Source organism: Alosa pseudoharengus, unplaced genomic scaffold (assembly GCF_046254945.1).
Source record: "Alosa pseudoharengus isolate Yale_2024_CS ecotype anadromous, Long Island Sound unplaced genomic scaffold, YU_APseudo_1.1 YU_APseudo_1.1_scf_1, whole genome shotgun sequence".
NCBI lineage: Eukaryota > Metazoa > Chordata > Actinopteri > Clupeiformes > Clupeidae > Alosa > Alosa pseudoharengus.
In genome coordinates, this window is record NW_027468564.1 from 50,203,891 (window position 1) to 50,216,640 (window position 12,750).

Genomic DNA, 12,750 nt, shown 5'->3' on the forward strand with positions numbered 1-12,750 from the left:
GTTTTCACGCATGATGTCTCACAACGCTGCTCAAGCAAGGAAGGAATGAAGTAACCCGTGGTAGGCGTACTCCTCATGTGCTAGTTTGTGCCTTTAGAGCCAAAGATTTGTTTTTTTTTATTAGGCCTAGGCTATCCCTCTGAATTAATATGCCATTTGGACACAGGTTTAAACCTAACCAAAACTACCCTGGTTACATCCATTTATTTGGAAATATTTATTCTATTGGAAATAAACATAAAATGACGGTTACAACGTTAGAGTTTTGTGAGCTCTACTGTGCGCTACACTGTGACCATGTTGAGCAGCAACTGCCCTGGGACCGAACACATAGAACCGTATACAGCGTAGGCTACACAGTGACCTCTAGTGGTGATGCTGATTTATAAAATTAGATCAACGTAGACTAGACGTAGACGCCCCTTAATGTACGTCAAATACACTACTAACCAATGATATTGCCACATTTTCTCTCTGTGGTTACTATGCGACGGATTGTATGCTTGAGCTACAAGGAAGATTGTGCGAGGGCCGGAGAACCGATGAAGCTAAAAACAAATAAGTGTTCAAGGCTGCATTTGTGTTTCTTACTTGTTCCCGGCAATGGTGAAGTTAAGGGCAAAATGCATTCTCGTTGGTAAGGACACTCGCTTGTCGCTAGTTTGTCAAACGCCGATTTTCAACATGCCTGATATATTATCAACATGCTAACTGCAATCATGCATGTTAGCTGGAAGTTTGACAAACGTTAAACGTCAACAACCTCGCCAAGTGTTGTTCTTCAAATGGTGGCCGACAACAAATGGGAAATGGTTTGATCCTTTGGTGATGGCTTCCTTTAGCCGAGCAACTTATCAGTTAACGTTAACGCTAGCTAATAGAACAACTGACATCCTACTTACATTTACATGTATGGAGTTGGCAGACGTTTTTTTTTTTATCCAAGGCGAAATTGAGGATCAGTGTTCAAGCTATCGGAACTCCCCCTATTAGATAGCTGCTACATTGCAAACCTTTCTAAACCCCTCTCGAATATTTTGGCTGCAAGTCAGTTTCGGTCATCCTCACTAGCCAGCGGTTAAGTATATTCATTTTGAATATTCTTCTGGCATTCGGCTTTACAAACATATTTTGCTATTCAGTAACGTTAATGTAAGACTATTAATACGAGATTGCCATAGAAAAATGTATGAACATCTACTAGTACAAATAATGCTGTCACCCCTCCCACCCACTTGTCCTAGAGAATCTTCCTTTCTCCCCGGTGCGTTCTTATGATGTTAACACAAACTACTGCGTATGCTTGTCTGCCTTCACAGGGGATGCTGCGGTAGGGAAAAGCGCCTTGTCCCAGATGTTCCGGAGCGACGGCGCCCATTTCCAGAAAATGTATTCTATGGTGAGACAAGGCTAAAACATACAAATGTAACGCAGTCAGTGGTTTATCAATCATCCAGTGTTGGTTTCCTGCGCATGGATTAAGTATAGTCCTGTAAAAACCCTGAGTGAAAAAAAAAGAAAGAAAAAAAAGATTTTAGGGTCGGACTAGGTGTAGCCTTGAAGCCCCAGTGTTTAATCTGAATGGTGAACATGCGTTGTCAACCTCAGTGCAGGTTGTTTCTTTGTTTCAGTTACTTTTGATTGTGTTAAAACTTAGTCAGTTGATCAAGCAATGAAGGCCTGACTGAATGTAGCGGTAGAGTTGGACACAAGAAATACACAAGAATGCAATTAATGTTTCTTAAACTGTGGTCCCGGTCCGCGAGCAGACGTGGTAAAATATAATATGAGTTGTCTGCAATATTGAACCAACCTGTATGTAAATCCAAACAGTTCTGCAACACTGCCTATGTAAGCTACGTCAGTTACATTACCAAAACCATTAAAAGCTCTCCAGTGTCAGTAGGTGGAGGAAAAAGGTACAGCTCTGTCAGCACAAGGTTGTGCTCCGGAGAAACCCCCACCCCCATAGAAATGTGGTATTGACGCACCAGCCCCAGAATCTCATGGAACGTGGCCCCTCACATAAAGCCAGGACTGCAGTAGATCTTCACCGAGAGCAACGCAAGGCCTCGTCTGGTCTGCTGTGGCAAGGATGCTAATTACTAGCCTAATCTAAATAGTAAGGGTCTGCCTATACCTTTGCTAAAAGTTTTATTATTATTATTATTATTATTATTATTATTATTATTATTATTATTATTGTAGACCAGTGGATGCATCACAGGAAGAGATGAGGAAGCTTAAAGTGCTGTCAGATATTAAAACTAGTGCAACCGTGTTCTGACATTTTAGACCTATGACATGTTCATCTTTTGGATATTTTTGTAAATGAAGGCAACAAGTGGTGCTTGTTGGCAATATTCGTTATATTTTTGCACATAATTCCCCCCACTATTAGTGTACGTCTGGCTTTACCTGCCCCGTGAGGTCTAGTGTATCCTTCATGTATCTCGTGTATCTATACAAGCTGCAGCGGGGTGGCGTATCTTAACCTGCTCCCTCAGGGCGTGCTGGTGCCTGCTCCAGGCTGTGCAGTCTGCAGTGCGGAGCACAGGCTTATCAGCCGCGCCAGGTCCAGGACGCACATGGCTTTGGCCTTAGCATCCGAGGAGCCTGAGCAGATTGCAAAAGCTCCTGTCGATTGCCTTGGGTAGGTAGGGGCAGGGGGAGGGGAGGGTGGGCTAGGCAGCTCTGCTCGCGTCAGCAAGGCTAGAAGGCTGCAGGTGACAGGAATGTCAATAATTAATACAAAGGCCACGGTAATCAGTGTGAGTGTGAGTGTGAGTGTGTGTGTGTGTGTGTGTTTGTGTGTGTGTGTGTGGATGTGTGTGTGTGTGTGTTTGTGTGTGTGTGTGTGGATGTGTGTGTGTGTGTGTGGATGTGGATGCACTAAAGGTGTTTGACAAGCTGGACGTGCTCCGCAGCACAAAGAGCCTCAGCGACTCCAGGCTTGGGGAAGGAAGGAGAGGTGGAGGGGTAGAGGAAAGGAGAGAGACAGAGACGCACGCACGCACGCACTGTGCTTTGATTGGAAGATTGAGGTTGAGGTTGAGGTGGACGAGACAAAGGAAGAACATTTCAAGTCATATTTAGATTATAATGAGTTTGGAAAGAGGATTTAATCAAATGTTGTTTTTTAACCGTTGAGAGGTACATAGACACTCTAGCTGCAGAGAATGTGTGTGTGTGTGTGTGTGTGTGTGCGCGTGCGCGTGTTATGAGGGGGCTGGGTGGGTGGGCATCAGTGATGCCAGCAGAGGCCTCGGGCTCACCTCTAAATGCCAAGCGGCTCATTACGGCGTCTCCAGCACTGCGCCCCTCTCCTAACGACGGCGGCTCATTGGCATTCCGGTGAGCAGTGGCCTCGTTAGCCACGCACCGGCACCACCACCACCGCCGGCCGCCATCTCAGAGGCCGAGCTGCCGATCTCGCAGCGCCATCCCTTTCGAGGGTCGAGGGCTCGGCTCGACTCGGCTCGGCTCGGCTCGAGTGACATGGCATCTGCTTCGGTCGCTGCTCGCCTCACCTCATCAGGTAAAGCTAATGATGTCAGCGGGAGCAGCGACAACGCCGAGCAAGATTGGCAGCTCCAGAACAGCTGTTAGCATTTGAACAGGTCGGGGTGTGCGCTTTAGATAGTCCTACGGATTGTGTCATTGGCATTTCAGACCACCAAGCTCTGCTCTTCGAGTGTGTCAAACTTACTCCTCTGTAAAGAGCTAAGTACCTCCCGAGCACTAGAACAAGCAAATATGAAAATAAAAATACATGCTGCTATTATTGTTTGGGGGGGTCAAACTGATCAAATGTCCACAAATCCTGTAGAGGCAAATATACGTATAAGACACTTTAGTGTTCATATTCAAGACTCCCTCAATGTGTGTAATTCATGAACTATCATCGGAGGAAGCAGCCAGATTTGTGTGATTGATCTGCTCTGTGTTCACACACATATAACTATGACATCATAATGGCTCTCTGGAGGACCAGATGGAGGGGTGATGACCCAGCTTAGTGTAATTGATTGTGTAGCAGAAAGGTTTGTGGTCACCAATACAGTTTAGGTTAATCTTAGCCTTGACCTCATCTGTTGGGATGTCAAATGGCCACTGGGCACAGGGTGGAAAATTCCACTCAAGCTTGGTGTGTTGTGGTTCTTGCCAAAAGCGAACAGAATTCCCTACTCTTATAAGCCATTGAATGCCATTCACTATATCTCTGACCGATGTCTTACAGACCACAGGAGTGGAATTGCTGACAAAGTGTGTGAACATCCCGAACACCAGTGACAGTGTGGTGAGTGTTCTTCGCAGGACGTAGGGCTAGCAGATCGTGCGGATATATTGGCTGAATGTTACAATAAGTGTTACGAATCATGTACCTCTACCTGTGAGCAAACACAGTTGACCCCTGGACTCTGTGTGTTCCTCTGTCCATCTGGGTAGGAGCTGTACATCTTCGACTCACCCGGGAAAGAAATCTTTGCGGAGTTTTGTGAGAAAATGGTATGTGTCCTTGTTCTCCCAATGTCACATCTGGATTCATGTTTTGTGTTCCATCAGCAGTAAATATCATACACATGATTTGATTCATTGTTCTCCCTTGGGGACCTGAAGTCGGTACATGAAAACATGTCATGCACCAGTCTGTCTTGTGTTAAAAATGAATGTACGGCATATGCCTCTATTTATTTGTGTGTGTGTACTCATTTACATCTTGTATGTTCACTCATCTGTGTGTGTGTGTGTGTGTGTGTGTGTGTGTGTGTGTGTTCTGACTTTTAGTGGGGGCAGCCGTCGGTGGTGTGTGTGGCGTTTGACATCACCAGCGCGGCGTCCTTCAGTAGCTGTGGCCGTTGGCTGGAGAGGGTGCGGGCCCTCTCCCAGGGTCTCCAGGTCCCGGGTAAGAGACGCCCCAGCCACACCCTGCCCAAGCACACGACCCAGGGGTCAACCAGAGTTCAGCTGCCACTCTCTCACCTCTCCCTTGTCCAACACTTAACACTTAACTACTACTGACCTGTGCCTTGTCTGGTGATAATACATTTCCCAAGCCGGATGCATACTGTACGCAGTAGATCAAAACTCCGTGTCTCTGAGGATAGGAAGCACAGTGGCTTGCACTGTCATAGACTATTCAAGCCAATCAGCAGAGAGGAGCAGAGACGGGTGTGATTTGATTGGCCGCTGAGCTCAAATATCAATTTGATTGTGGACTGTGCCTTTAATAGGTCTGGCAACCGTTAACAGTACAGATAAATGTAATATCAGAATTGTGCACTGTCTTCACAATACTAATGTGTGTGTTTGTGTGTGTGTGTGTGTGTGTGTGTGTGTGCCCGCCCTGGACAGGGGTGCTGGTGGGCACCAAATCAGACCTGTCGTCACGGAGGGAGGTGGAGACGGCCGTGGCCCAGGAGTGGGCTCAGAGCCAAGGGCTGGAGTACTTTGAGACGTCCGCCGTGAGTACACACACACACACACACGCACACACACACACACGCACACACACACACACGCACAGAGTGCAGCTGTACTGGCGACTCAGACGATGTCTCAGTGGTACTTTGTCTCAGCTGGATGTCAGGGTGTCCTTTAGCAACAAGGACGACGTGCCAAATCCAAATAGTCACTTCGACCGTTCTGTTTTTGACCGTGGCCGCACACTTAACTGAAATAGTTGGACGACAGTGGACGTCACTGTTAATCCACGCACTGAGCGGGGGCAGCCTACCTGTTGCCAGTAGAAGACAGGGGGAGTGATATGTCGTGGGGGGGGGATGGAAAAATCACACATTCCCACATATTCTTTCTTTTAGGGGGGAGGGTTTGGAGCAGCAGTCTCTGCACTGCTATAATCGAGTTGCGGCTGTCTTCTTTATCACATAATTATGCTGGCTTAGCACGACGGGACGCCAATGTGCTAGCTTTAAATCTAGTTGTACATGGAGGTGGCTGGATGGAGGTGCTCTTAAGTGCCTAACTGTGCATGTGGGAAATGCCCCTCTCTTGATATGAGTTTGTGTGTGTGTGTGTGTGTGTGTGTGTGTGTGTTGCAGAAAGAGATGGAGAACTGCGATGCCCCGTTCGTCTGTCTGGCCCAGGGCTTTCACGCTCTCCAGAACCAGATCGAGACCGCCTAGAGTATCTTTTCCCCCTGAGCACACACTACACACTACGGACACACACTACACACTATGGGCACACACTACACACTATGGGTACACACTACGGGCACACACTACACACTACGGACACACACTACGGGCACACACTACAGGCACACACTACACACTACGGATACACTACGGGCACACACTACACACACACACTACACACTACGGACACACACTACACACTAAGGGCAGACACTACACCCAGGCACACACTACACCCTTATTTATTTTTATATGGACTGTTTGGAACATGCTACAGCGATGACAGTGTTGGCTACAGTTGGTGTCCTAGTACCTTACATGGTACAAAATGATTATATACAAATGTTTTGATATAATATTATACATAAATATATGCTCTGTCAGATGTTTTGTAATTCCTTTTGCCTGTGCCACTACCCCACAGCTCGGCGAACCAATTAAAGGTTTGATTTGTCTATGTTTGTAGAGTTTCCTTTCTTGGCACTGTATGTAGGTCATCAGAGTGTATTGCATAGATGTCATGGTAGCTAGAGAGTGGTCGACTGTGCCCTACATAAGACTGAGAAATGTCACCAAATGTTCTGTAGAATAAAAAAAAAAAAGTTCCGCACATACATAAGATGAAGCTGAGATGGTAGTGAATAGTGACATCACCCCGGGGCAAAGCTGAGCTCTTGTCTCGCAAGTGAAACAATATGGCCGCTTTATTGTGTGACATTTTCCCGGCGAGACATCAAGTCCTCTCACTGTGCATGTGGGACTTTAGGGCTCATTATCATGACTGAGTCTTAGAGCAGCCATTTTCACAAATTGCAGTGGTACAAACAGAGAAAGAGAGAGAGAGAGAGAGAGAGAGCAGGACTACAGTTTTTAATGTCAAGGTTAATTCCCAAACAGGGTCAGGAGGCATTGTCCCGGTTCGCCTCTTGTGACTCAAGTCGCCTTTTCAAGGGCTCCAGTCCGCTCCAGAGAACAACTATCGGCCGTTTAATCCAATTTCACAGGCTCCTCCTTCTCCGCCAGTCAGCCCGCCTTCCCCTCGGCAGCCGCGGCTCAGAAACGTGCGAAACGAGACCAACGCCAAATGTCTATCATCGTCCACCACTACTGAAGCCTCAGAGTCTGTCAGCAAATACACCTCTAAGTTAAATACCACCCAGGAGGAACATATGGCAATGAATATGCTAATCTGTTTTTTTTGTGTGTGTGTGTGTGTGAGTTAAGATTGTGGTCATGAGTTTAAAGGCTATACTCACAAATGTGCCTTTATAATTATAATTACTGTAGGCTGTTTAATTCAAGCCCACTTGACACACTCGCACACACTGTGAGGTAAATGTTGTTTCTATATGTTTGGGGGTTACGATTATGAATCAATGTGTCCCAGCATGCCTAAGAGAGCCTACTGCACACGAGAGACATGCTGAGTCAGAAAGAGATAGAATCGCTCCTTTAAAATACCGCTCGCATTAAATACTCGCTGGCTTGGTCCAGCTCTGTGCTGTGGCTAGCAGGGGGCCCGACAGGCTTTGCACCGAGGCGGTGAGCCAGCCAGGCCACACACTGGGGCCTGGAGGTGAGAGCGAGGGCAGGGCAGCTCCCAGACCCGTCTGGCCCAGCGAGGAGAGCCTTGGCTCGGGCCACGGGAGGCAGCGTCCAGCGTCCTGGCATGGGAGTGCGGACGTGCTGGGCTGGAAGGGAGACACCCAGACTGTCCTGTGGATTTTTTTCCCCCTTGGCCTGGCGAAGCAGTGGGCCAAGTGTAGGCACTCACGTGGAAGTACGTACACACACGTACACACACACACACGTGCATGCTGTGACGTAGATAAAAAAACTAACATGGATATCACTAATAAAGAAAATTAAAAATAACTCACTCACAGGTTTCATTGGAAATGCACTCTTGCTCTGGGCCTTTGTCTAGCATTTCCTTACCTTATATAAATCAACATCTTGGAGACAGCCAGAACAACAAGTCCACTTTAGATAAATCAAATGAAGAGATCAACACACTGCTCTTACCTTGGTCATCATGGCCATGCTGTTTGAATGACCAACACCATGCTTGAATGAACTGCTGTAGACAGACACTGAAGCAGCACCCACCTACGAGCTGAGCTGCATCAAGAGACACCATCACCTGCACCACCACCACCACCATCAGCCCAAAACAACCTCAAGGGAAAAGACTTGAACATCGCATGGCAAACCCTATCAGAACCACACCACTGACTCCTGTTCTGGCAAAGCGTATGAGAGACATAGGAAGTGTGTGTGTGTGTGTGTTGGGAGAGGTGGAGATGAGTGGGGGAGAGTGGTGTGGAGAGGCTGGAGAAGTATGCGCAAGGTATGGCTGCAGTGTACTGCACGGCTATTAGTATTCTGCACCTGCTCTGCTCGCTTTCTCTCGCTTGCTTGCTTGGTACAACACACACACACACACACAACCCAACACAACTCGCTGTACATCTATTCACCATCAGAGGGAGCAAGAGCCCAAGCTTTATTAGGCTCAAGTGGGAGAGAGTGCTTCTCTCCAATGTCTCTCGCCCCTTGCTCCATTGCTCAGGCAGTGTGTGGTATGCATGTTAGCTTGTGACATGGCTTGATATTTCTACAGGTTGACTAGTGTCCATGCTCATGGTTCTCTCGCCTCTGTGACAGTGTGTGAGTGAGTGTGTGTGTATGGTGGCTCATAACCAAAGAGTTTGGAGTGAGGGCAGTCAAATTAGCCTACAAAAATAAAGAGGTTAACAGTGAAGTCAGTGGTTTGGTTGAGCTCCTGAGCTTCTCACCAAAGCTTTTGTTTGTGGTCAAATGCTAAAATGAATCTGAGCCACACATTAACAGGGCGATCAGTGCCTCAGTACCTCAGAATCTCAAGCCTCAACTGTCCCTGTGTTGTATATCACGTCACACACACACACACACACAAAAACTGTATGACCCGATTACTGTGGTTCAGGAACTAGGCTGAGGAACCCTACTGAGCCTCCTCTGGAACCAAGTTCCTGGCTCCTTATTGCTTTGAGTGAAGGAGTCCCCAGAGCCAGTCTATGGCCGTTTTTAGGTCTTCAGGTCCTATTCTGGAATAGCCTATGGCCTTCATACTTCTACACTCTCGCCCTTCTCCCCATGATCAATCCACCCCCCCCACCCCTTTTTTTCTGTCCCTGGTCCACTCCTCTCGCACACTCCCCCGCCTCTCCTCCTCACTGATCACACCACGCTGCAGAGAGCCGCACTCACAGCTTTGATCCGCACACCAGGGAGGGAGGGGGAGAGACAGAGAGAGAGAGAGAGAGAAAGAGAGAGAGAGAGAGAGGCAAATGCTCCATATTCAAATGCCAGCAAAAATGTGGAGGCTAACGGATTGTCAGTGACATCAAATAATTGGCAAGGACACAGACACACAGGCGTAAGCACACACACACACACACACACACACACACACACACACACACACATTCAAACTAAAAACACTCTCTCTTTCTCTCTCTCTCTCTCACACACATACAGACACACACAGTGCCCCACAAAACTCTCAGCTTGAATCAAACTCTGTGCCAGCGTGACTTCTTTTCTCCTGCTAGCGAGATTACACCAACCTCTAAACAGATAGCACTGCAGCATCAGAATGCCAATGGACATCCTGCTAGCTAGATTACACCAACATGCCAATAGACATCCTGCTAGCTAGATTACACCAACCTCTAAACAGATAGCACTGCAGCATCAGAATGCCAATGGACATCCTGCTAGCGAGATTACACCAACCTCTAAACAGATAGCACTGCAGCATCAGAATGCCAATAGACATCCTGCTAGCTAGATTACACCAACATGCCAATAGACATCCTGCTAGCTAGATTACACCAACCTCTAAACAGATAGCGCTGCAGCATCAGAATGCCAATAGACACCCTGCTAGCTACATTACACCAACCTCTAAACAGATAGCGCTGCAGCATCAGAATGCCAATGGACATCCTGCTAGCTAGATTACACCAACCTCTAGACAGATAGCGCTGCAGCATCAGAATGCAAATAGACATCCTGCTAGCTAGATTACACCAACCTCTAAACAGATAGCGCTGCAGCATCAGAATGCCAATGGACATCCTGTAGGACTGGACTGCGCACTGCACCATGATGGGCCCTTTCCACAGACCACAGAGGAAGGAGTGATAGCGGAGAGCGAAGTCGGACATTCTGAGCAGCGCTGTTGTCGTAGAGTAGGCCCCACATCGTCCACCTCCTTCTCTAGACTAGTCCATTGCAGTAATGGTGTCACATTTTCCACTGTTTTTACAGAAGCTATAAGGCTTTGGCTTTCAAGCAATGTTGTGTCCTCACTTGGAAACAGCATGGTGCAGAAAAGCAGACAAGTATATCATGCAGTGGATGTGGTATACCTCCAGATAAAAGAATGTATATGAATTGGTAGAATCTCATTGGTGTGTTGGTGTGAGTGCAGTTTGAGTGCTGCTATATAGATGAAGATAAAGAAAGAAAAGCAAAAAACAAAAACATACATAGTTATGACAACCTTTTTTGTACTTCCCCTAGTGGGGTTACAATTTTATTCAACATTGGGGCGTAATGCATCCAAGTTTAGGATCATTCAATTTTGGCACCTTTTTGAAGAAGATGGCATAGCTTTTTTTCCCATTGTTTTTCATTTGTGAACCTCATTGAAACAACACAATGTAACGAAAAACAAACGACGATGAAAAAGAGGAATAAGGCTGAGTGTGACGTCCAGAAATGAAACACAGAAGTACATTTACAAAGAAAAGGACGTTGTTCTCTTTTTCTTTTTGTTTCTGTTAAAAAAGGCCTTTGTTTGTTTGTTTGTTACGATTGATCATCACCCCCACCCCCCACCCCAAGCATAAAATAAAGCCCCATTAACATCAAATCATCCCTTTGAGAAATTAAAATACAAAATGAGAAAGAAAAAAAACACACAGCACAGGGACATTTTCCCACCTTTTGTGTTCTCTCTCTCTCTCTCTCTGAATCCCCCCCCACCCACTTCATCATCTATAATTATCGCTTTTCAAAATGTACATTTCCAAACAGCAGGTTGGTTGTACATTTTTTCATTTCATTGTTTTTTTTTTTTGAGCATGCACGTAAATTTCTTTATCTGGAAGTCATTCATGTGGGATCTCTATGCCCATTTACAGTTTTTATCCTCTTGCAGGTTGATCTGTTGTCGTCTGTCTGACTAGCTCTCTCGTCCTTGACCTTTGACCTGATCCCAAACCCTTCAGCTGCCGACCCGTCAATCCCCTCCATCCTCTCTCAGTGTTAGATGGTAGTTCAGGGTTCTACTGCTGACCAGTCGTTGTGCGACTCCGTCGAAGCCACCAGACAGCGCTCGTTTCTGTTGAAGAGAGAAAAAGGGCAAGGCCTCCAGAACAGAACCGAACCGAAACAAAACAAAATGAAACCAAACTAATAACAAGTCAAAGGGCAGGCGGATCCTGTAAAGAGCAAGACAAGGGATACTTTTTAAAAAGTCGTTCAGGTGACCACAGCTGGTGTCTTCCTCCTTCGTCCAGTCACCGAAGAAAAAAAAAAAAAAAGAAGCTGAGTCACAATGACACCCTTCTGCCTTTGCTCTTTTGGTTTCCATGGCAACTTTATTAAGTTTTGATTAGTTTATTTTGTTTGTTTCTTCCAAAAATGTCTTCCTTTTCCCTAAAGTTTTACATCAGGGAGGGCCTGTGGTTGAATTTATTCACATCTATATATTTATATAGCCATATATAATCAGTTCATAATGGATCTTTTTTGTTTCGACAAAACTTGGTATAAGCTGGGCACAGTATTTAATGCCAATACCTTTAAACCATGTATAAAAGAATAAAATACACGGATGTCATCAAATGGAGTGAGATGATTGGAGGTTAAAGGCGGGGAGGACGAACAGAGATCCCTCCCACACCTAAGCAGCAGATGGCGACGAGTTTAAAAACAAAAACAAAAATCTAAATATTTTTGTTTTTTTTTATATTTTTCAAAACTCGCCACACGCATGGCCTATCCTCCTTATTTAGTCAGCAAGCCCTCTCCTCGCCTAGCTCTCTTTCCACCACTTCACACACTGAGCTCATCAATGTTGGGCAGAGACGGTAGTGCCTTTTTTTTTCTGAATGATTATGATTTAATCACTGCAACTCTTGCGCCTCCCCGAACTCGGGGACTCATGGAAGCTATCAACACATCATCTACGTTTGCTTTCAACCTCGTATTCTCCCACTTTGTCTTTATGTCTCTTCCCTCCTTTTCTTCCTTATTTCTACCTCCTCCCTCCTGGCTGAGGGTATGTATGTATGTGTGTGTGTGTGTGTGTGTGTGTGTGAGTGGGAGGGTGTGTGTATGCGGGAGGCTCTTCTGGAAGAGGGTCGTGGGATGTCGTCGTGAGTGAGAGAGGAGGGGGGGCGGGGCTCATACGGGGGTGGTGCGGCGGTTGGCCGCGTTGCCGTGGCCCGAGTCCTTCAGGTCCTTGGAGACGCAGTTGTGGACCTGCAGGAAGTTGTGGTCCCTCTCGGAGTTGTAGGTGGTGGTGGGGGTC

At 46.5% G+C, this 12,750-nt stretch overlaps 2 protein-coding genes across 6 annotated transcripts in view; one reads left to right on the forward strand and one right to left on the reverse strand.

The window, feature by feature from the left end:
• The first annotated feature begins 503 nt into the window (after positions 1–503).
• ift27 (intraflagellar transport 27 homolog (Chlamydomonas)) lies at positions 504–6,616 on the forward strand. Of its 2 annotated transcripts, XM_076271557.1 has the most exons (7): positions 504–637; positions 1,320–1,399; positions 4,241–4,300; positions 4,450–4,509; positions 4,789–4,906; positions 5,356–5,465; positions 6,063–6,616. In XM_076271557.1, exons 1-7 carry the CDS (start codon positions 604–606, stop codon positions 6,144–6,146), a joined length of 546 nt encoding a protein of 181 aa, XP_076127672.1. In that variant the 5' UTR covers positions 504–603; the 3' UTR covers positions 6,147–6,616. The 2 variants fall into 2 exon arrangements, with proteins under 2 accessions (XP_076127672.1, XP_076127681.1); XM_076271566.1 differs by lacking the exon at positions 4,241–4,300.
• Positions 6,617–12,623: 6,007 nt separating this feature from the next.
• Positions 12,624–12,750, reverse strand: part of cacng2b (calcium channel, voltage-dependent, gamma subunit 2b) — a 59,422-nt gene continuing 59,295 nt past the window's right edge. For all 4 annotated transcript variants that reach the window (XM_076291420.1, XM_076291414.1, XM_076291427.1 and 1 more), the window contains one exon: positions 12,624–12,750. This exon is cut by the window's right edge. In XM_076291420.1, the coding sequence (XP_076147535.1) occupies positions 12,624–12,750 (127 nt within the window).